Source organism: Elaeis guineensis, chromosome 10 (assembly GCF_000442705.2).
Source record: "Elaeis guineensis isolate ETL-2024a chromosome 10, EG11, whole genome shotgun sequence".
Lineage (NCBI taxonomy): Eukaryota > Viridiplantae > Streptophyta > Magnoliopsida > Arecales > Arecaceae > Elaeis > Elaeis guineensis.
In genome coordinates this window covers 25,297,058-25,319,730 of record NC_026002.2, presented here as the reverse complement: position 1 = coordinate 25,319,730, position 22,673 = coordinate 25,297,058, and the positions used below count along the sequence as shown (strand labels likewise).

Sequence of the window (22,673 nt, the reverse complement as noted above, 5' to 3'; positions counted from 1 at the left end):
TCAATCACCTCCATCAGACCAAGGATATATATGGCATCGTGCATCTTATCTAAAGCATCAATTGATTTGTGAAAAATATTTTTCCATCATAGTATATCAAAAAATTAATGATGTTCTGTTGAGTAGGGCCGGTCCAACTATCACACATCACGATCAGTCTGTATGTAGGCCATTTATTCCTGTAAGAAGCAATTTATCTTTGTAGATCCTCTTTGTTACTGTCAAAAAGCTGACCATAGATGTTCTTAGGTCCTGGCGGATTTACACCCTGGTCGGTAGCCTCTATGACTAAAATGGTAGATCGATAGTAAGGATTGCCTGCTGCATTTATCGGAATATGGCTGAAATGAAATCATGATCCAATAGCTCGTCACATATCCTTATCCTTTTTCACTAGTGTCAATCCTCTGCTACTTTGAATCCTTGCTGGAAAAAGTATGTGGATCCAAATCATGGATGGTGGCTCCTATTGGAATATCTCTGGAGGACCTCCTACCATCAAAAGCTTGCAACAAAAATGAAATACTGTCTGCTCCCTCTACCATCGTGCTCTGACTGAGGTAGTCCTGAACTCGGATTCTCCTCCATCGGTCGCTGATTCAGACTCCGATTCGTAGCATGATGATCTAAATCGCTCTCTATACCTGGCCATCTCTTCCTGTCGGTACTGATCATCCAAGCTTGCTTGAATTGCAGCCTCAATCTGTGCCTCCTCGTCATCTGCAGCGGAAGCCTTCTCTGACTCTTTAGAGTGATAGGAAGGTGGCTCTGCAGCTCAACGGTCCACCTCCGTCCTTTTCTACTTTGCCCTTTTCTTCATTGCTTTCGAATCAGCGAAGTACTTCCTCATTAACTGTCGGACCTCCTGTGGATATTTCCGACATATGGATACATCAGAATAATCACTAGTCAGGTGCTGCTTCAACCTAGTCACCCCTTGTCTCTTGAACTGTGTTGCACCATTTGCATTTTCAATGATGCCGAGCTGAGAGCATCTCGTCATGATCCCAACTAATGTCACGCTCTGAATCTTTTTTCTTACTCATTTCTGTAAGTATAACAAAATATAATAGCTTAATAATTATTAAAAAAATATTATATATAAATTCAAAAAAATTTTAATAATAATTTTAAAACTCATAAATTCAAAAAAATATGTTATATGCTTCAAATGATATTTTTGAATTAGCTAAAATATAGTACTAATTTTACATATTTTTTTATTTGATTATATTTTTTTATTATTTAAATAATTATAAAAATATTTTTTAATTTCAAAAATTTTAAAAAATCTGAGGTTACGTTCAAGTAGCTTGAATCATTCTAAACATGATTATGAATCTCTGATGTTATATTTTTTAAATTTATTTTTTAAATATTTTTTTATGAATAAATATATATATTTTAAAAAATATATAATTAATGATCTCAATCAATGTCACGCTCTGAATTTTTCTTTTTACTCATTTCTGCAAGTATAACAAAATCTGACAGTTTAATAATTATTAAAAAATATTATATATAAATTCAAAAAAATTTCAATAATAATTTTGAAACTTATAAATGCAAAAAAAAATTATATGCTTCAAATAATATTTCTAAATTAGCTAAAATATAGTACTAATTTTATATTTTTTTATTTGATTATATTTTTTTATTATTTAAATAATTATAAAAATATTTTTTAATTTTAAAAATTAAAAAAAAATCCAAGGTTAGATTCAAGTAGCTTGAATCATCTAAACATGATTCTGGATCTCTGATTTTATTTTTTTTGAATTTATTTTTTTAATAATTTTTTATGAATAAATATATATATTTAAAAATATATAATTAATAAAAATCAACGATTTTAGTGTCATCATATAGATCTTTCAAAGATCTATCATATATGATCAAAATCATACTAAAATCATAAAATTTTGGCATGATTTTTTTTATTTTCTTATTTCTTCGTTCTTATTTTTTTTAGCCACAAAAATATTAAATATAAAATATTTACTAAAAAAATAATACATTACCTTACTTTCGATCGAAAATCAGCGTCTCCTCGAAGAAGTGCTGCAATTTGACAGAATTTTCTTTTTTTCTAATTTTTTTGGCTCGTGTCGTCGAACGCCTAAGAGGTGAGAGCGCTCGAGAGTTCTCTGAGAGAGCTCTCGGGTTTCTATCAGAGAAAGAATCTGGACTGCCATTAAATGACAGTTTAGATCCCACCACACCCCCCACCCCCACATGTTATTGTCGGTACAATTCGATTCAATGTCGAACCATATCGAACCGAGCCATTCCGCTCGGTTTTGGGCGATATGGCTCCAAACCGTGCTGAACCACCCAGTTTGGTGTGGTTCGGATATTTTTTCGAAAAAAATGGCCGAATCGGATCGGCTGGCCGTCAGTCCGGTTCGGTACGCTCCGTACCGAGTGGTTCAGTCCGGTACGGCATTTTTTGACTTGGAAGATGGATTACTATCTGATGATCGGCTTTTGAAGGTCCAATTCAATAGATGGCCGAGATCATCTGTTTATGAATTTTATACAACACCATCATCATCTTGCTATGATGAGCTATGGAAGGGAGGTTTAGCTAAAATTAAGATAGGCCTCCTGGCAGCGCAGTCAAATTATATCTAGAAAAAAGAAGAAAAAGCTCAGAACTTGTACTTTTTTAATTTTATTGAGAAAATTGAGAAAAGAAAGAGAAAAGAGGTGAAGAGAAAAGAAAAAAGAGGTAGAAAACACTAGTCATGACCTGATGATAACTCAGAAAGAATTAAAAAACATTACATGTTTCATTGCTTGATACAAGTAACAACCGTTATGCCATATACTATTAATTGTTTATGCTACTAATTTGTTTGCTGGGCAGCCATCAGTAAGTACTCTTTCTTTTTGTTTTTCTTTTCTCCCCTTAACTTGTATGTTTCACTGATTCGGCTCTGTTCATTTTAATCTTTGATTTCCTATCTCTCAACTGATTTCCATATTCTTCTTGGTTTTTGTTTTACTTTTGACAGTATTTTTGGATGATGGATTGAAGAAGAGTAAAAGTGCCAATGTTCCAATTCAGGTATGATGCCAACTCATTGTTCTTCTAAATCTGATCAAGTGCATTCGTGCATGAATCAAATCATTGAATTGTAGGGCACTAAAGTATCAAAGGAAAGAATCAGGGAACAGTTACATAAAGTTGATCTTTCAGCTTCTTCCTATGACACTGCATGGGTAGCTATGGTCCCCTTGCCAGAATTTCCTCAGATTCCATGCTTCCCAGAGTGTCTTAACTGGATAATGGAGAATCAACATCCTGATGGCTCCTGGGGAATTCATTGTCTTCACCCTTCTCTTGTCAAGGATGCTCTGTCTTCCACATTAGCCTGTGTACTTGCACTAAAGCGATGGAATCTTGGTGAAGAACATGTCAGAAGGGGTATCTTCAAAGCACATGTGATCATATGCCCTTTTTTTACTGCATGCCCATTAAAATAGAACATTGTGCCTTGAATGCAGGGCTCCTCTTTATTGGATCTTATTTTTCCTCCGCTATGAATGGGAAGTTGCATTCTCCTATTGGCTTTGATATCATATTTCCTGGCATGCTTGGATATGCCATTGAAATGGGTATAGATCTTCCTATTGGCCAAAATGATGTAGATGCTATGTTTTACAAGAGAGATTTAGAACTACAAAGGTATGGGATTTCCTTGATCATCTGAGTTTTAGCATTCTCTTCATGCTTGAATTCCAATTTCTCCTAAGCAATCTTCTCATGACAAAACATGCATACTATAGCAAACTACATTCTGACTTTATTATCTCATTGTTCCTTATGTTACTCTAAAATCTTATATCTCCATGAAAGATTCTCTTGCTATAAATATGCTATATCTATGTGTGTCTGTAAGTATTTAAACAATATAACTAGACAATATATATGTATATTTCATATTTGTATATTTATTCTAATTTATTACAATAGTTTGAGTAACTAAGTCTACCTCATGATGATTGTAATTGTTGGAACCTGCTGGAACCACAACGCATAGAAAAGTTGTCACCACCAAAACTTTCCTACAAGACTTGATTTATTTCCTTCTTATCGGAATGATCTGTTGGAATCCCTTAATTTTAGGAATAGCAGATTATTAGGAATCAATTGTATATATTTTTTCTATTGTAATTAGTTTTCTATTCTAGGGCAAATCTTTGTATATAAATAGCAGCTGTTGTAAAGAGTTTTTTTATCAATCAAATACACAAAAATTCATTCCAAAACCTGTGTTCAACATGGTATCAGATTTGAGCCAAACTTTCTTGGCATAACTCTATGAAACAGACTTAGATTTTTTTGGTTTTTGGGTCAAGCTTCTTAGCAACATCTACAGGGGTTAATGACTGTCACCACCCATCTCTGAAGGAAGATCTACCACTGATCAGCCTTCTTCGATGATTTTTTCCGGCCATTCTTCTTTTCGGTGATCTCCCTCGTACGTTGCACCTCTACCCAGCCCTATAACCTGGTTTGCATTTTTGATTTTTTGGTGCATATCTCTTGTTTTCAGTTTTGCTCGTGTTTTTTCTTTCTGTTTATTGAAGAATGGCTGACGGAAAAAAGAGAGTAACTGAAACTAAAATGGATTCTATTAGTGATAATCTCTCCTTGCAAATTAGTCCTATAAAGCTTGATGGAACCAATTATTTGGCATGGTCAAGATTCTGTCTCTTGTTCATTCAAGCTAGAAGATTGCAGGCAAGGTATGCTGAATCAGTACCATCGATCGTATCGGCTGGCCGGCAGTACAGTTCAGTATAGTTTCGTATCATACCAAACCGACGAAGGCAAGCGGATCCGAATCGAAAGAAGAAAAAGAGAGAAAGAGAGAGAAATAGAGAGAGAGGAGGAAGAAAGAAAAAGAGAAAGGGGAAGGAGCTGGCGGGGCCATCGGACAGCCTCCGACTGGCCGTCGTGGCCGTCGGAGGGCGCAGTCCATGCACGCGGCGCAGCGGGCGTGAAACAGGGGCGTCGCCCCTGTTTCGCTAGTTTTTTAAGAAAACGTAGTTTTAAGTGAAGCCGGCAAAAGCCGGCAAACTATTTGCCGGCTTCATGATTTGTCTTTTTTTAAAAAAAATCCCTGAAGCCTGGAATTGGATTGCCGACTTCATCAGTTTAAAACCAAAAAGAATCGAAACAGACGACGGCCTGTTTCGAAAAAGAAGGGGGCGGAGCCGCAGAGGGGCTCCGCCCGCTCGACCGCCCTCAGGCCATCGGTGTCGGCTCGTCGGCCATTGGGGGCCTCGCGATGGAGGTGCCGTCCGTCTGGTAGGTCTCTTCCCCCCCGAGTGCTCTCTTTCTCGCTCTCTTGAAAGCCCGCGGCTTCGTCCGCTTCACCGCCCTCAGGCCATCGACGTCGGCTCGTTGGCCACGAGCCTCGCGATGGAGGCGCCGTCCGTCTGGTAGGCCCCTTCCCCCCGAGCGCTCTCTCTTTCTTGCTCTCTTGAAAGCCCCATCGGGCGATACGGGGCTCGAAAGCCCTCCGACGGCCGCAGCCGGCCACCGCTGGCCTCCGACGGCTCCCATCTTCCTCCCTCTCCTCTCTCTTTCTCACTCTCTTTTTTTCTTCCGTACCGTCGGTGTATCGAATTTACCAGTCGAATCATGTCGGTTTTCCATCGGTCTGGTACGATATGGGGTGTACTGATCGATTCGACACGGTATGGAAAACCCTGACTGTAGGGGTATATTATCGGAGATAAACCAAAATCAGAAATTACTAGTTCCACCTATAGTTAGTGGGAATCAAAAGATTCTCTTGTGATGTCTCGGCTCATCAATTCTATGCAACCTCAGATAGCTTGCGGATATTTGCTGTTAAATAGTGCTTCCACCATTTGGAACGTAGTTTCTCAAACCTATTCTCAAATGGGCAATGATGCACAGATTTATGAGCTACGAAACAAGATTCATGGCACGAAACAAGGTGAGATGACTATTGTTCAGTACTTTGCTGAATTGAGTGATTTATGGCAAGAACTGGACTACTATCAGGACTTTCAGGTCACATGTGCTGCTGATGCTGTTAAGCTCCAGAAATTGATTAAAAAAGAGTGCATCTATGACTTTCTTGCTGGCTTGAACATAGAGTTTGATCAGATATGGATCGAAGTGCTTGGAAAGGATCCCATGCCTTCCTTGAGGCAGACATACTCATATGTGCAACAGGAAGGATTCGAAGGAGTGCCATGATCTATTCAACCTCTATTGACAAGGCATGGCTAGTAGCTGCTACTTTCCGAGAACAGTCACATGTTCCTTAGTACGGTTCATCCGACAAGGATCATTTACACTGTGACTACTGTGGCAAGTCTCGACATACAAAGGAACATTGCTGGAAACTGCATGGTCATCCAACTAAGCGGCGTGGAGGTAAACGGATGGGCTCATCTAGACCACAAGCAAATGTGTCTGAGGCTATAAATTTTTTTGAAGAAACAACTAATACTAGAATCTTCTCCAATGAAGAAGTTCAATCTCTAAGACGTTTGTTGTCACAGCTTGAATCTCAATCTACCACTATTGCTTCTTCTAACTTTGTCAAATCAGGTAACGCTTTTCTTGCCAATCTTGAAAAATCTTTTTGGGTTATAGATTATGGAGCAAACAAACATATGATAGGCTCTTTAAATAAATTCTCAACCTATTCCCCATGTTTAGGAAAAGAAAAAGTCTGCATAGTGGATGGGTCCTTCGCCAATATTTCTGGAACAGATTCTGTTGAATGTACTACTATGAATCTAACTTCAGTTTTACATGTTCTCAACTTTCCTATAAATCTTGTCTGTTAGCTCTATCACTAAAGCCCTTAATTGCAAAATTGAATTTTTTTCTCACTTATGCATATTTTAGAAATTGAAAACGAAGAGAACGATTGGCAGTGGTAGATGGCCTATATTTGCTGGATGACAGTTGTGGTTTCTCAAATCCTGGTACAAACCAAGCTTTGTTAGGACATTCTATGAGTGCTAATCAAGAGTCATCTAGTGGCATGGGAGATTAGGACATCCTTTTTTTTATGCTTAGAAAAGGTTATATCCTATTTTGTTTAGACAATGCAAATCAGATTTTCTAGTTTGTGATGCTTGTGAACTTGCTAAATACACAAGACATTCTTATCCTTCAATAAATAATAGAAGTTTGGTTCCTTTTATGACTATTCATTCTGATGTATGGGGGCCTACCCAAACTGTGTCTTTATCTGATTATAGATGGTTGGTCACTTTTATTGATTGTTGTACTAGATTGACTTGGATTTATTTGATGAAAGCAAAAATGAAGTGTTTTCTTGTTTTCAACAGTTTCACAAAATGATTTGTACACAGTTTAATGCTTAAGTTAAAATTCTAAGAACTGGTAATGGTACAGAATACATAAATGGAGTCTTTTGTGCCTATTTGAATTTACAAGAAATCTTGCATCAAACTAGTTGTGTAAATATTAGTGCACAAAATGGAGTATCTGAGAGAAAGAATAGACATTTACTTGAGGTGGCTCGATCTCCTACGTTTACCATGAATCTTCTTATACCTTACTGGGGGGATGCATGTTCTTTCTGCAGCATATCTTATTAATAGAATGCCCCTTAGAACGCTAAACTTTAAGAATCCTTTTGAGATGCTCCAGGGAAGCAATTTTTATACTGTTCCCCCAAAGATCTTTGGTTGTGTTTGTTTTGTTCATAAGACAAATGTTGGGAAGTTAGAATCTAGAGCTCTTAAATGTGTGTTTGTGGGTTACTTTGGAACTCAAAAGGGATATAAATGTTATCACCCCCCTTCAAGGAAATATTTTGTGAGCATGGATGTCACATTTAGAGAATCTGAGCCTTATTTCTCCACCTAGTCACCTTTTCAGGGGGAGCATAAGAAGGAAAAGATGTCTTCCCCTTCTCATTTTCAGGGGGAGACTCTTAGGCTTGAGCCAAACCTTAGTGATGATGTTTAGGACAAACCACCTCAAACCCATGGGAGATTGAATAGATTGGATTTGAGAATCTATACACGTCGAAACAAGACAGATACAACCATTGAACACGATACACCTGATCAACCAACATCCCTGATTTTAGTTCCTGAACATCCTGAGGAATTGTGGTGAGTCTCCTTTGATTCTTGATGATACTAATCCTGATTTTGAGTCTAATTCTAATTCCTCTATTGATGATCTTGATGTTTCCATTGCTCTCAGGAAAGGAGTGAGGACTTGTACTAAATATACTATCTCCAATTTTGTTTCTTATGATTCTGTCTCCTTCCTATAGAGCCTTTGTCTTATTTGATTCTTCTGTTTCTGTCCCACAGGATTGGAAGGAAGCGTATCTTGATTCAAAATGGAAGGCAGCTATGGTTGAGGAGACGAGGGCTTTGGCAAAAAATGAGATATAGGATCTTGTTACTCTGAGAAAGAAATCAGTTGGATGCAAGTGGGTGTTCACAGTAAAATATAGAGCGGATGGTTCAATTGAAAGGTACAAAGCTAGATTAGTGGCAAAAGACTTCACACAGACCTATGGAGTGGATTATCAGGAGACCTTTGCTCCGGTTGCAAAGATGAATACTATTAGAATACTATTATTATGTGCTGCAAATCTTGAGTGAGACTTACAGCAGTTTGATGTTAAGAATGCCTTTTTACATGGAGATTTAGAGGAAGAAGTGTATATGGAAATTCCCTCAAGATTTGATGATGAAAAAAATCAAAGGAAAGGTCTATAGATTGAAGAAGGCATTGCATGGTCTGAAGCAGTTATCAAGAGCATGGTTTGACAGATTTTGTAGGGCCATGACCTTCTTTGGATTCTATCAAAGCAATGTTGATCATACCTTGTTTATGAAATACTGTAGCGGTAAGATCACATTACTTATTATTTATGTTGATAATATAGTTGTGACTGGAGATGATAAGGAGGAGATTGCCTGTCTAAAAGAACTCTTGGCCCGAGAGTTTGAGATTAAAGACTTGGGTAGATTACGGTATTTTCTTGGAATAGAGGTTGCTAGATTAGATAAAAGAATCTTTATTTCTCAAAGAAAATATATACCGGATCTTTTGGAAGAAACAAATATGTTGGGATGTAAACCTGCAGAACTCCAATTGAAGCTAATCATAGATTGCAAGCAAGAGTTGGGGAATCAGTTGACTTAAGGAGATATCAGAGGCTGGTTGGGAGATTGATTTATCTCTCACACACTAGACCAGATATAGCATATGCCGTGGGTCTAGTGAGCCAATATATGTATGATCCTCGTGAGCCCCACTTAGAAGCTAGTTTTCGCATCCTGAGATACCTGAAATCTGCACCTGAAAAATGACTTCTATTCTCAAAGCATGGTCATCTTCAGATAAAAGCTTTTACAGATGTAGATTGAGCTGGATCCCTTGATGATAGAAGGTCAACATTAGGTTATTGTACATTTGTTGGTGGTAATCTGGTTACCTAGAGAAGCAAAAAGCAAAATATGACAGCAAGATCAAGTGCAGAAGCGGAATATAGAGCCATGGCACAGGGCATCTGTGAATTATTGTGGTTAAGAAAATTGATGGAGAAACTGAAGCTGTCAGAAACAAATGATTTGTCCTTGTTCTATGATAACAAAGCTGCCATCGATATAGTGCACAATCTAGTCCAACATGATCGGACCAAGCATATAGAAATTGATTGACACTTCATAAATGAGAAAATAGTGAATGGATCTTTGAGTGTCTCTTATGTGACTTTGAAGGAGCAGTTGGCCGATGTGTTCACGAAAGGTCTAAGCAGCAGATTATTTCATACTCTAGTTTGCAAGTTAGGCATGTGTAATATACATGAACCAACTTGAGGGGGTGTTGGAACCTACTGGAACCAAAACGCATAGAAAAGTTGTTGCCATCAAAACTTTCCTATAAGACCTGATTTATTTCCTTTTTATCGGAATGATCTGTTGGAATCCCTTAATTTTAGGAATAGCAGATTATTAAGAATCAATTGTATGTATTTTTTCTATTGTAATTAGTTTTCTATTCTAGGACAAATCCTTGTATATAAATAGGAGCTGTTGTAAACAGTTTTTTTTATCAATCAAATACACAAAAATTGTCTCCAAAACCTATGTTCAATAGTAATTCATAATCACATTAGAGGAAGTCTTATTTATATAGCGTCTGACTGTAGTAAACAATGGATACGTCGGATATCATGGAAATTGTATAACATAGAATTAGAGGTTAACTGAGGACACTAGCAAATGTAAAGGTGAATGGAAGAGGGATGAATATTGAGAGTTGATAAAATTACCGATCGTTAAGGTACTTTGGGTGTAACCAATAAAATATTATGAGAAACTTGTTGAAGAAAAAACAACTTGGAATTGTGTTTGTCCAAAACCAAAATAAGACAAAATGCTAATTGGAGATTTTGGTGGAGGATGGTATAATCTAATAATTATTAAGTTTTTGGGTACTTACTAGCAAGGTCTGCAATATTGTACTAGTGCATCCCATGCCAAGACAGCTTTTCAATACTTTTTGCTCACTCCAAGTCATGGTACTATCTAAAACCAGACAATATAGGTTGGTACTGGGCGGTACAGGACATTTCCAGTTTTCAGACCTGTAGGTACATGTTTTGGCTCAATCCCAAACTGAACCTCATTGATGTATCGGTACCGTACTAATAAGGTATGTCAGTATGGGGCGCTATGGGTTGGTACAACCGACCTTGCTTACTACATCGTGGGACTCAACAAGTGGTAATTTCTAACATGGCCATGCCATCTTGCCCGAAATAAATAGGTTTGACTAAGGATATTTTATATTTGGGCCACGTTTGGTTTACTTGAAGGCCAAATTAAGTATAAAATGTTTGGTAGGGATGGCAATGGGTCGGGTTGGCTCAGCTTGGCTCTCAGTGCTTGCCCCTTCCAATGTTGGGCTGTCTTTATGGTGCCGGTTCAGCCAATACCTATACCCACCCCATGGTTAAAAACCCCATACCAATACCCACCTCACACGTGTCTTGGATTGAGTCGGTTTGGGTAAAGCAGATGTGTGGGTCGGGTCAAGTCGGGTAGATAAGATGGGTTGGGTCGGGTTGGGTTATGACTCATCTTGCTAATATTCTCAAATAATTATAACTTTGAATGGGGTGATTTAGGTTAAGGTTAATATTGGATTGGGTTCGAGGCAGGGCATACCATTATCCATATTGGATCCGAATCTGCTTGGGGTATTTTATCTAGAACCCATATCCACCCCGGATTTTAATCGTGTCGGGCACCTAGTGGGTTAGCTACAATTGCCGTCCCTAAAGTTTGGGTTTGACTTTGGTTTTGGACTCTCAACTTTATAGGTTAGCATAAGTTAGACTAATGCTTGAAACCCAGCTCTAGATCCCTAGAATAGTAATAATGGACAATGTCTTGTCAAAGCTTGGTTTAGGTGATTTGGAAGGTCATGCATTTAATGGTCAAGAAGAAGAAATAATGCTAAAGAGAAAGGTGAAGGAAATAGCATATTCAGAATTTTTTATGCTTTCTTCACTTTAATTTATTCTCCCCCCTTTCTCTTATTTATTTTGATGTTGAACCCTGGTTCTCCTCTCCTTGTCGCTATATCATTTTCATTTTTCAAGCTATGTAATTGATGAATGAATCCTAATTTGCTCTGCACAATGATTTTTGGGTCCATATTAAAATAAATGAGTTAGGTATGGTTTTTTTTTTTTTTTCCTTCAATCTGATTGTAAATGGGTTAGATATTGTTGGGCCCCTGAGCCTACCAGAATTTGATGTTAGACAAGCCGACTTCTCCTAACCTAAACAATTGCCACCCTTTATGGGATGAAAGTTGTGTATGAGATTTGAAGTAAGCTAGTACTCCTTAATGAAGATCTTTGATGAGGAATACTATTGATTTGCAATGTGCATTGATGATATACTTGTGAATCATTAGAGAATACCTTTGTACAAACTATCATACATCAGTATAAGCTTCCAACAGTGGTGCAAACTTATGCACTCTTGTCTGCAGTTTTCTGTGCTGATATATTGAAATCTGAAAAACAGAAGATAGATAATTGTCGATCATTCCATCAGCAGAAAGGGAAAAAAGGGATGTTGATCCATTACAGAATAAAAAAGAATTCACACTCTTGTCTGCAATTTGCCACATTGGTATATTGAAGTGTTAGAAGGAGAATATAGATAATTGTTGATCATTCCATCAGCATAAGAGGAAAGGGATATTGACTTATAAAAGAATAAAAGAGGAGGAGAAAAAGAAGACGACAGTGATGAAGAAGAAGAAGTGCAGACCTATGCATTCTTGTCTCTAGTTTGCCATAATGGTTTATTGAAATCTAAGAAAAACAGCATAGATATATGTTGATCGTTCTATCAGCAGAAAGGGGAAGAAGGTTTTTGATCTATAAGAGAATAAAGAGAAGTGCAGAACCATGCACTCTTGTCTGCAGTTTTCCATAATGGTATATTGAAATCTGAGAAAAAGAATATAGTTAATTGTTGATCATTCCATCAGCAGAATGGGAAAAGAAGAATGTTGATCTATAATACAATAAAAGAGGAGTTTGTATTGTTTGGTGGTCTTTTTCTCATTAGAGAGAATGCAACATTGTGAATACTCAAAAGGAACTTGGTGGGATGTTTATGATTCTAAATGGATAAGAAGAAGAAACAGAGATTTGATTGCTCATGATGATTAAGCGCAAAAATTTGCATGTGAATTGCAATGGAATGCCCTTGCTATTGAACATCAATGTGGACTAGTATGAGTGGTGACATATGCACTCTTGCTTGTAGTTTGCGATGATGGTATGTTGAAATCTAAGAAAGTGAATAAGAAGAAACAAAGATTTGGTTGTTTAGGATGATTAAGCATGAATACATATGAATCATAAGTGAATTTTCTTGTATGAATACATATGAATCATAAGTGAATTTTCTTGTACAAATTTTTATGCTTCAATGTAAGCTAGCATGAGTGGTTTAGACCTGTGCACTTTTATTTGCAATTTGCCATGATGGACCTCATGGTTCGCCGAAGCATGTCGAACTGGCTGGTTTGGCATGTAGCGAATCAGACTGGTCCGTTACCAGCACGGTTGGTGGCTTTTGTTCGAAATAGAGGGAGAGGGAAAAGAAGAGAGAAAAGAGAGAGGGAGGGAGGGAGAGGGAGAAGGAGAGGGCAAGGAAGAGAGGGGGAGAGGCCGAGAGAAAGCTCTCTGGGCTCAAAAGCTATACTTGAAACAAGGATCCATTGTTTTGTTTTGATATAGGGGATCCTTTTTATTTTTGCCTACTTTAGTTCAAAATTGCCGAAAAAAACCGGTACATATTGGAATTGCATGGTGTGGGCCCATACCATACCGTACCACCTGCTAACAAATATGGATCATGGTACAGGTTCGACGAACCTCCTTGTACATTGAAATCCAAGAAAGATAACATGGATAATTGTTGATCGTTCCATGAATAGAAGAGGAAAAAGTGATGTTCATTTATAGCAAAATAAAAGAGGAGGGAGAAGAAACAAAGATAGGTTCATGATGACTAAGCATGAATAATCTACATGTGAATCATAACGGTATACGCTCTTGTATGGACTATTATACGTCAACATAAGCTAGCATGGGTGGTGCAAACCTTGCACTCTTTTTTGCATTTTGCCATGATCTTTTATTGAAATCCGAGGAGAACATAGATAATTGTTGATCATTCCATCAGTCGGAGGAAAAAAAGGAATGTTGATCTATAACAGAATAAAAGAGTTTATGTGGATTGATGGTCTTTTTCTCATGGGAGAGAATCGAATTTTGTGATTACTCATAACAAAAGAAATTTACTTGGATGCTTATGATTCTCAATGGTTAAGAGGTTGGATGGATGGCTATAAGTATCACATAAGAGAAAGGAGATGTTAGATGTCTTAAATGAAACAAGTGGTTAAGGAGGAGAATTATGCTTTCATATAAGGGAGTAGAGCTATCAATTTAGGTTGGGCCCGACGGGTTGGCCCACCCCGCCATGTAAATGGGGCGGGTTGGGTTCATGTTTTAGCAACTCGTTTAAAAGCGGGTTAAATAACCCACCCCATTTGGGTTGGCGGGTCGGGACGGGCTGGTCCATCTTTTTTTTTTTAGTAAAAATAAAAATTATCAAATCTCCTTATCCAGTTTTTTCTTTCAACTGCATGAGCCGTGAGAATTGAGAAAGAGAGGAGAGACCAAGAGAGCTCCTTAACCCCAACGCCCACATCGCGGCCCCCGGGCCCCCCTCCTCCCCCCACTCCCTGGCGATTGCGAGAGCATCCCGGCCCCTGCGAGCTCCTCCGCGCTCTCCGACGTCCGCATCTCGACGCTCCCCACCACCCTCCCTCCGAGCGAGCGAGAAAGAAGAAAGAAAGAAAGTGAGAGATGGCTTCCTCTTTCGACACCTTTGGCAACGATGGCGATGAGGTGGTGAGGGGATCCACCCGCCCTTTAGACGACAACGGCTACATCGGATATGATCCCCGCCTTCCCTTCTAGTGCTTCGACACCTACTCCATCACCGACGACGACTCCAAGGACGCTGCCGACGATTCCCCCATTGCTAGATTCCACGGTGGTGGAGTCGGTGCTGAGGCCTTCAGTGGTGGCGATGATGATGTCCCTGTGTGCCACGCCTTCGACGACGGCAGCTTCCCTCCTTCCCTCGAGGGCTTCGGCTATCGTCCCCTGGATTCGCACTGGGACTTCACCTCCACGCCTTTCCCGATTGCGATGTTGGAATCAAACGGGAAGGCCTACGAAGTGGCGGATCACGATGGGTTGGCTCGCCTCTAAATGGGAATGCCAAGCCTTTCCTTTTTTTTTTGAAGAATTTTGGCGGGTTGGCCCGTTTAATCCGCATCCTTTGGCGGGTCAGGTTGGGTGGGGGTTTTCCCAACCCGCTAGTTAAATGGGCTAGCCCACCCTGCCCTGTTTAGAGGTGGGTCGGGGCGGGCCGGCCCGTCTTGACAACTTTGTAAGAGAGGGAGATTGCATGACCATGATTACGAGCGAGAGAGTAATCATGGCTAGTTGTGATCATGAAAGAGTGAGTTTGGTTGCATGTATGTGATCTCATATGAGAGAGAATGGGATGGTTGGTTGCAATTGATAAGATGTAGTAGAGACTATGGAACTATCCTGAATTGCCCTATTCGGGGTGTGCCAAACCATACCGGTTGTGGATCGAGATGGTTTTGGCATTCAAAACGAGACATTGGCAAGGAGGGGGGAGGGAGAAGGAACAAGAGGAAAAGAGAGGAGAGAGGGGAGGGAAGGATAGGGAGAGAGCTCTGGAAGTTGTTGGAGGCTCGTCGAGGCCATCGAGGGCCAGCAAGGAGGGGGAAGGGAGAAGGAAAGAGAGGAAAGGAGAGAGAGGGGGAGGGAAGGAGAGGGAGAATGATCCTCCAGAGGCTTGCCAAGGCTATCAGAGGGTCATTGCACCAGATAGATGGCTGGAGGAGGCCCGATCAGAATAGGGGCCTCCATTCCTATTTCAATTTTTTTTTTCGGATATTGGGCGAAGTCGGCACCACCAGCGGCCTCTAGAGGCTCTTTGTCTTTTTTCCTCCTTCCTCCCGTCCCCCTCTCTATTTTCTTTTCTCCCATTCTCCCTCTGTCATGCTGTGTTGGTTCGAGCCTAGTACAGAATGGTATGGGGGTGTACCGAACCATGCTGCTAGCCAATCGGTTCGGGCCTCAGTATCAGCATAGCGAATCTTGGTAGGAAGAGCTAGAAGAGTCACAAGGGCATAGTCACACAGCAATCACTTGAATAAAGGGATCATTTGAGGGTGGGATGAAGTTTTGAGTTGTTACATCAAGCATTATAGCTGTAGTTGTTCAGTTCATACATTTGTATGGCATTTGTTTGTGTCCCACATTTATATGATATGCAGGCCACATGCAAGATAATAGATGGAACTTGCTTTTATCTTTTATGTTTAAAACAGATAACAGGAATATGGTAAGTTTTGTATTGGCATTGTGGTGTCATGGTGTAGGATGATAAATCATTTATTTTGAATTTCTTATTTTTATTATAAGAAGAATGTGCACTTGTACAATCTTGTAGGCAGAATTATTGCTTTGCAGGAAAGGATGATAGTAATTTAGAACAATTCTATGCTTAGTCTGTCTTTCTTTTTTTTTTTCTTTTAGTTGAAGATGCTTAGTCTCCAGACCACAACTTGAAGTTGCAAGAAATGACAAACTACTTAGTGTCTCATGCTGCTTTCTGGATTTTATTCCCAATGGAGGATCATTAGGAAAATCTGGATAACCTTTGTATGATACATAATTACATACCTTTTGTGTAATTCGTTGCAACCAATGATCTTTAGAAAGGAGCAGAACAGTCTACTAGAGTATCACCATAGCCTATTTCTTAAATTCTTAGTATTTATAGCACTATTTTTTTACTTAATTCTTTCATTTTACCATCTACATCTTTTTGATTATCACATCTTTATCTTTCATAGTGGTTCAAAATGTAATAGTTTGTGTATTTTTGCTCAGAGTGTCTGGAAACAGTTTTGAGGGAAGGAAAGCCTATCTGGCATATGTTGCGGAAGGACTGGGCAAGTCACAGGATTGGCATGAGGCTATGAAATATCAGAGGGAAAATGGATCTCTGTTCAATTCACCTTCCACAACGGCTGCGGCATTGACCCATATACATGATGCTAAAGCCCTTGAGTACTTGTGTTCACTTCTACAGAAGTTTGGCAGTTCAGGTAAATGCCACTGCTTTATTTTATTGAAAACATTACATTGCTAATATTTCATACTTTTGAATGTCTGTAACTTTTTGCTGTTGATTCTGTACAGTTCCTGCTACATATCCTATAGATATCTATACTCTTCTTTGCATGGTTGACAAAATTGAGAGGCTTGGAATCGCTCGACATTTTAGTTTTGAGATAAAGAACATTATGGACAGAATATATAGGTAGTGAACTTAAAACATGCTTAAAAGTTAAAAATGTCTTCTGGCAACATTCTTATTACAAATCTGACTTCAGCTATCATTCAGATGCTGGTTGAAGAATGATGAAGAGATCAATGCGGACATGGCTACATGTGCCATGGCATTTCGTCTATTACGTTTGAATGGATTTGATATATCATCAGGTACTTTCTGCCTTAAGCTACAGGGTTTTGAATCATGGTTACTGTGATGTATACTGTATGTATCTATCTCGGGTGTTGGTTTAATGTGTTGACATGTGATGCAGATGCATTAACTCAATTTGGTGACCTAAACTTTTTCTTTAATTCAATCCAAGGACATCTGAAAGATATGAAAACAGTTCTAGAGTTATACAAGGCATCACAAATCAAAATCTTACCAAATGAGCAGGTTCTCGATGAACTCGGTTCTTGGACAAGTAATTTTCTGAGAGAGGAATTATCCACCAATTCAGAGGATGGACTCCAAGTTCTTTCTCAGGAGGTAAGTTTTTGATTTGGCCCATAAAAGTTCAATGTACTTGCATGTTCAGGACGCAAAATTTGTAAACATCTGGAAATAGTAATGAAAGTTTCAAAACTCAAATTCTTATCATCTCAGGTGGATTATGCACTTAAGTTTCCATCTTATGCCAACTTAGAACGCCTAGAGCACAAGAGTTGTATTGAGAACTTTAAAGTTGAAAACTTTCTGGTTCTTAAAACATCATTTATGTAAGTTATCAACTTGTCTGGAAAGAAAATTCTGTCTTGCATTTGCCCTTATGATTCATGCATTGAACCATGTATCAGGTTTTCGGGCATTGATGACAAGGATCTGTTAGAACTGGCACTGGAAGATTTCAACTTATGTCAGTCTATATACCGCAAAGAACTCCAGCATCTTGAGAGGTGCATATTCCACAGACCAACCCCCCACCCTCCTCCCCTTTTTTAAAGTGAACACAAGCCTATTCCTTTTCTTCATCTAACATTATTTACAATTTTAATTGAACAGTTGGATCAAAGAAAATGGATTGGATCAGCTAGAATTTGCTCGGAAGAAGCAGACGTATTGCTATTTCTCAGCTGCGGCTACATTATTCTCCCCTGAAAGTTCTGATGCTCGTATGTCTTGGGCCAAAAATGGTGTGCTAACCACCATCGTTGATGACTTTTTTGACCATGGAGGATCTAGAGAGGACTTAGTAAATCTTATATCATTGGTTGAGAAGTATGACTTACTTTTCTTTTCCATTCGTGTTACCATAGTGCTCCATGGTGCTTGCTAGTTGCTAACTTATTAGGTTTGTCGATCATCCTTTTCTTTTCCTCAAATCTCTAACAGGTGGGATGGAAATCATGAAAAACATTTTTGCTCTGAACAAGTCAAAATTATCTATTCTGCTATCTACAATACAATTAATGAACTTGGAGCCAAGGCATCTGCATTGCAAAAGCGTAGCGTCACCGACCATTTAGTTGAGATAGTGAGATGAGATCTTATGTCACAATTCTATTTTCAGCTAAGCATATTTGAGGGGGTTGTAATATTTGGCCTTATAATTGACAGTGGCTTACTTTGATGAAAGCAATGATGAAAGAGGCAGAGTGGGTGAGAACCAAGACAGTGCCCAGAATGGATGAATACATGGCAAATGGATACATATCATTTGCTTTAGGACCCATTATTCTCCCGGCTCTCTATTTTGTTGGACCAGAGCTTTCAGTTGATGCCATTGGTGATCCAGAGTATCATAATCTATACAAACTGGTCAGCATCTGTGGGCGTCTCCTTAATGACATGCAAGGTTTTGAGGTAATATTTTTATTTTTCTCTTATATGTGCAATATATACTTCATTGGATGAAATATTATGATCTGATTACCAAAGAGCTATTGCTGCATGGACATCATACAGAAACTTCAAAGATGACAATTAGGCTTAGTTCAGCAGGATGTCTTGACTTACGTGCATGAGCATTTTTATATACATTGTGTACTTGAGATAATCAAGACTTTGAGCCTGTTCCCTTATACTTTTTATTGGATTCATCCTTCCTGTTTATCTATTATCTCCTTTAAGTTCTTTGACCCAGAGTTCATTTTCAAATTTTATCACACCACTTCCATTTAAACTTGTTTGGTTTTCCTTTCTCCATCCCCCTGCATGCGTGTATAGATGTGAGTGCATGCATACAAATAATAACCAATAAGATGTATGTTATCAAACAACATGCATTATGCTGTTTATGATTATGTTTTGTGCGCATAGAAACACAGGTTTATGGTTTACCAATAGACATCTCTGATTTGCTATTTCCATGAGTTATTCTTATTAATCACAAATATATAAGCAAACTTGTTATCCACCTATTAGAAAAAGATGTTTTGGTTCTTTCTGTGCTGATATTCTGAATCATTGAACCATGCCAGCTTACTGCTATCTTACGATGTTTTTCCTGGGTCATTATTCAGGAACAAAACTTCATTTAATCTCATCCATTTTAATTCTGTTGGATGCTTCCTCATCTATTCCTCTTAATATTCAATATAAGGTTACGTATCAATCACTCTGGGCATTTCTCGCCATTTGTTTCTATGTTATCAAGTTTCTTGGGGCATTTTTTCCACTCTGCTGCCATTAAGATCTTATTCTGTACGCCATTTTTTTTTCCTTCTACTCATGTTTTATCAATCTATTGATTGACAAAAGAATAATGCCAGACTCTTTCATATATTGTTTGGCTTATCTAAGGCAAGTATGGGAAGATAAGAATTTGGTATTGTCAGGTGCAAACCCACTGCAAATGGAACCTCATTTCACCATTCTTAGCAAAACTACTTGCTATGCCTTTCTGCTACTCCATAATTCTCATCATGACATGTACTTTTCCTCAGAGATGGAGAAGCAAGGTTTATTTATTGCACACACATCATGATTGCTCAATGCAATATGTACAAGGTGCTATATGTGCGGACACTTGGTAGACCCTGAGTGAGAAATTTCAGCTTTATGAATCAATATTTTTTAGTCCTGTTATTGGACTCCATACCAGCATGTCACTGCTACGCTATGGTACCTCCCATACTGACTCATGATACCCTGTTGGAGTTGGCAATAACACCTGTACCATATGTCCAATTGGGCATACTGAACCTTCATACCTACTGTACCAAGTCAGTACCATATGCCCTCTACCATTCGGTATATGGTAGTACATAAAATGCTGCTGTGGATGGATGTTCAATGATGCAAAATTAAAAATGTTTCTCATTAAAAATTATATTTGATAGCAGGATTCGTAGACTCGGTACTGAAACCCATACTGGTTGCCAATTGGTACGGTACCGTACCATACCGTACTGTATCGTATCGTACCGATAATTAAAAAATCAAAAAAAAAAAAAAATCCATCCATCGGCACTTAGAAAAAAAAAAGAAAATCGGACTGAACCGGTCCCGAACCGTACCGAACCAGGCCAAACCGTTCGGTATCGGGCGGTCTGGGCTGAATACCGTACCGAACTGATCGGTTCGGTCCACTTCAGCCCATTTTTCAAAAATCTAGACTGAACCGGACTGGCTTCTGCTGGTACGGTTTGGTCCGGGGTGTACTTGCCGGTTCAGGCTGGTATGGAATACCATACTTGGTAGTTTTCTGTTTATGAATAAACAAATTTTGATCATTTAAAATATATGTTCTTTTTCTAATAAACACAATAATAGCTTCAGATTCTAAGTGTGCATTTTGTTTTACTCCCCACTGTAAAAGTACACGTTCTACACCACATTAACAGTTCTAAGCTCTAAATATCAACAATAATATCATTTATGGAAGCAAATTTTATAAAATTCCAGTTTTAAGTAGTTTGGATATGTCAAGTATCACAACATTTTATGTTAATGCTGATGATTCTTTGTTCACCCATCCCCCCGAGATTCATTGACATCTTGATTGTGGGGCCTAAAAAAAAAACAAAATCTATAATGGCATTTAATTTTTAATTTGCACATTGTTTTGATATAGAATTTTCTTTATTGGGCTATATGACATAATATTCTGTCACCAAGTTCCTTTTAGTGTATCTAGCTTGTTTCTAACAAGATGATCTTTTAACCTAAAAACATGTTGGTTGATTGTTTTAGATATCACTTTCACCCACTGATGCCTCTAGAATCTTGTCTGATCATTTGCATCTTTAAATTATTAGAACTTGTGGATGTTACTCCATTTGTTCCGATGCCCCTTGGTGTTAGTTTAGTATCAGAATGACCTTGATGGAGGTGAAGTGATCAAGCAACTGTTGAAATATTGGGAAAGTATGGAGAGTGAACACAGTATTAAACAAAATTCTCCTACAGAACTATTTAATTTTCTACTTATAAATATCCTTTCTCTCTTTAGCCTCAATTGTTATTTTGTCCCATCCGATAGTTGCCACTTCATCTTTCCTAATTCTGTTTTTCATATAACTAAACAATACTGCCTCCCTTAAAGAACAAGATGTCTCAACAAATTTTATAGTGTTCTTTCTTCTGATCAAAAGGAAAACCCAAGCTGTGTGTGTAAATAGCAGCAGGCAAAATGGAATAAATTGGGCTGACCTCCTAGGAACCTTGAACTTACTCTGTTGGGTTACTCACCACCGCATAGTTTTCTAGTCCTGTGTAATATATTGCTTGGGGGTGATTGTATGTTACAACATTAGTGGAGGTTAGTATCCTTGCTATGAAACTCTTCCTATGCTTGTGGATTCATAATTTCTTTTGAAACTAATGAGTATATTGACAGAGGGAAGGCAAAGAAGGGAAGCTGAGTAGTGTGTCACTTCGTATTGCTCATGGTTGTGGTTCGACTTCTGAAGAAGAGGCTATTATGGAGATTCAGGGCATCGTTGACTCTAGCAGAGCAGAACTGCTGAGACTAGTGTTGCAGAATGAGGGAAGTGTGGTTCCAAGAGCTTGCAAGGAACTATTTTGGAAGATGAGCAGAGTACTGCACCTCTTTTATATGAAAAATGATGGATTCACTTCACCAACGGAAATGGTTAGTGCAGTGAATGCAGTGATTTTTGAACCGCTTAAAGTTGGTTGTTAATTGATAAAAAAATTTATTTACATGCATTCTTAAATAAAAAGGTACATAAATTTTTATTTAGACACTATAGTTATCTTTATTGAATAGTGTGATCCAATTAAGATTCAATTTGATCTTCAACAGGATGTGGTGGCATCATAGCTGGATTATTAAGCAAGCTGCTGTCCACATTACTTTCTTGGGTTTTTGTTTATCTGTCAAAATAATAGAGAACAAGTATGATACCTGTGCACAGAAAATAATAAAATTTAAATTAAATTTATCTAATAATTATTAAGAAAAATTCAATCGGCATATATATAAATTATAAATAAAATATATCTAAAATTAATTGAATTCAAATATGTCTCAAAATTCATAGAAGGGATGAAAAACAAGAGCCAATTACCAATTTAATTAATAGAAGAGGGGAAAAAGGGCATCACCCAACCCCACATGGTCATGTTTCAATTCTCTATCATTATATCATGTATTTGGTTGAGCATTAACCCAGAATTCTACTGATATAACTAAAGATGCATTTATTAAATAGAAGGTCTAA

At 38.3% G+C, this 22,673-nt stretch overlaps 1 protein-coding gene across 4 annotated transcripts in view; it reads left to right on the top strand.

The window, feature by feature from the left end:
- LOC105059899 (ent-kaurene synthase-like 1) overlaps positions 1-22,192 on the top strand; it is a 44,504-nt gene extending 22,312 nt beyond the window's left edge. For all 4 annotated transcript variants that reach the window (XM_010943399.4, XM_073244146.1, XM_073244147.1 and 1 more), the window contains 13 exons: positions 3,018-3,070; positions 3,145-3,430; positions 3,511-3,691; positions 16,599-16,816; positions 16,911-17,031; positions 17,116-17,213; positions 17,318-17,535; positions 17,653-17,765; positions 17,844-17,942; positions 18,049-18,264; positions 18,379-18,520; positions 18,604-18,849; positions 21,827-22,192. In XM_010943399.4, coding sequence (XP_010941701.1) covers positions 3,018-3,070; positions 3,145-3,430; positions 3,511-3,691; positions 16,599-16,816; positions 16,911-17,031; positions 17,116-17,213; positions 17,318-17,535; positions 17,653-17,765; positions 17,844-17,942; positions 18,049-18,264; positions 18,379-18,520; positions 18,604-18,849; positions 21,827-22,132 — 2,297 coding nt within the window. In that variant the 3' untranslated portion in view covers positions 22,133-22,192. The remainder of the gene's footprint in view (positions 1-3,017; positions 3,071-3,144; positions 3,431-3,510; positions 3,692-16,598; positions 16,817-16,910; positions 17,032-17,115; positions 17,214-17,317; positions 17,536-17,652; positions 17,766-17,843; positions 17,943-18,048; positions 18,265-18,378; positions 18,521-18,603; positions 18,850-21,826) is intronic.
- The last annotated feature ends 481 nt before the right edge of the window (positions 22,193-22,673 follow it).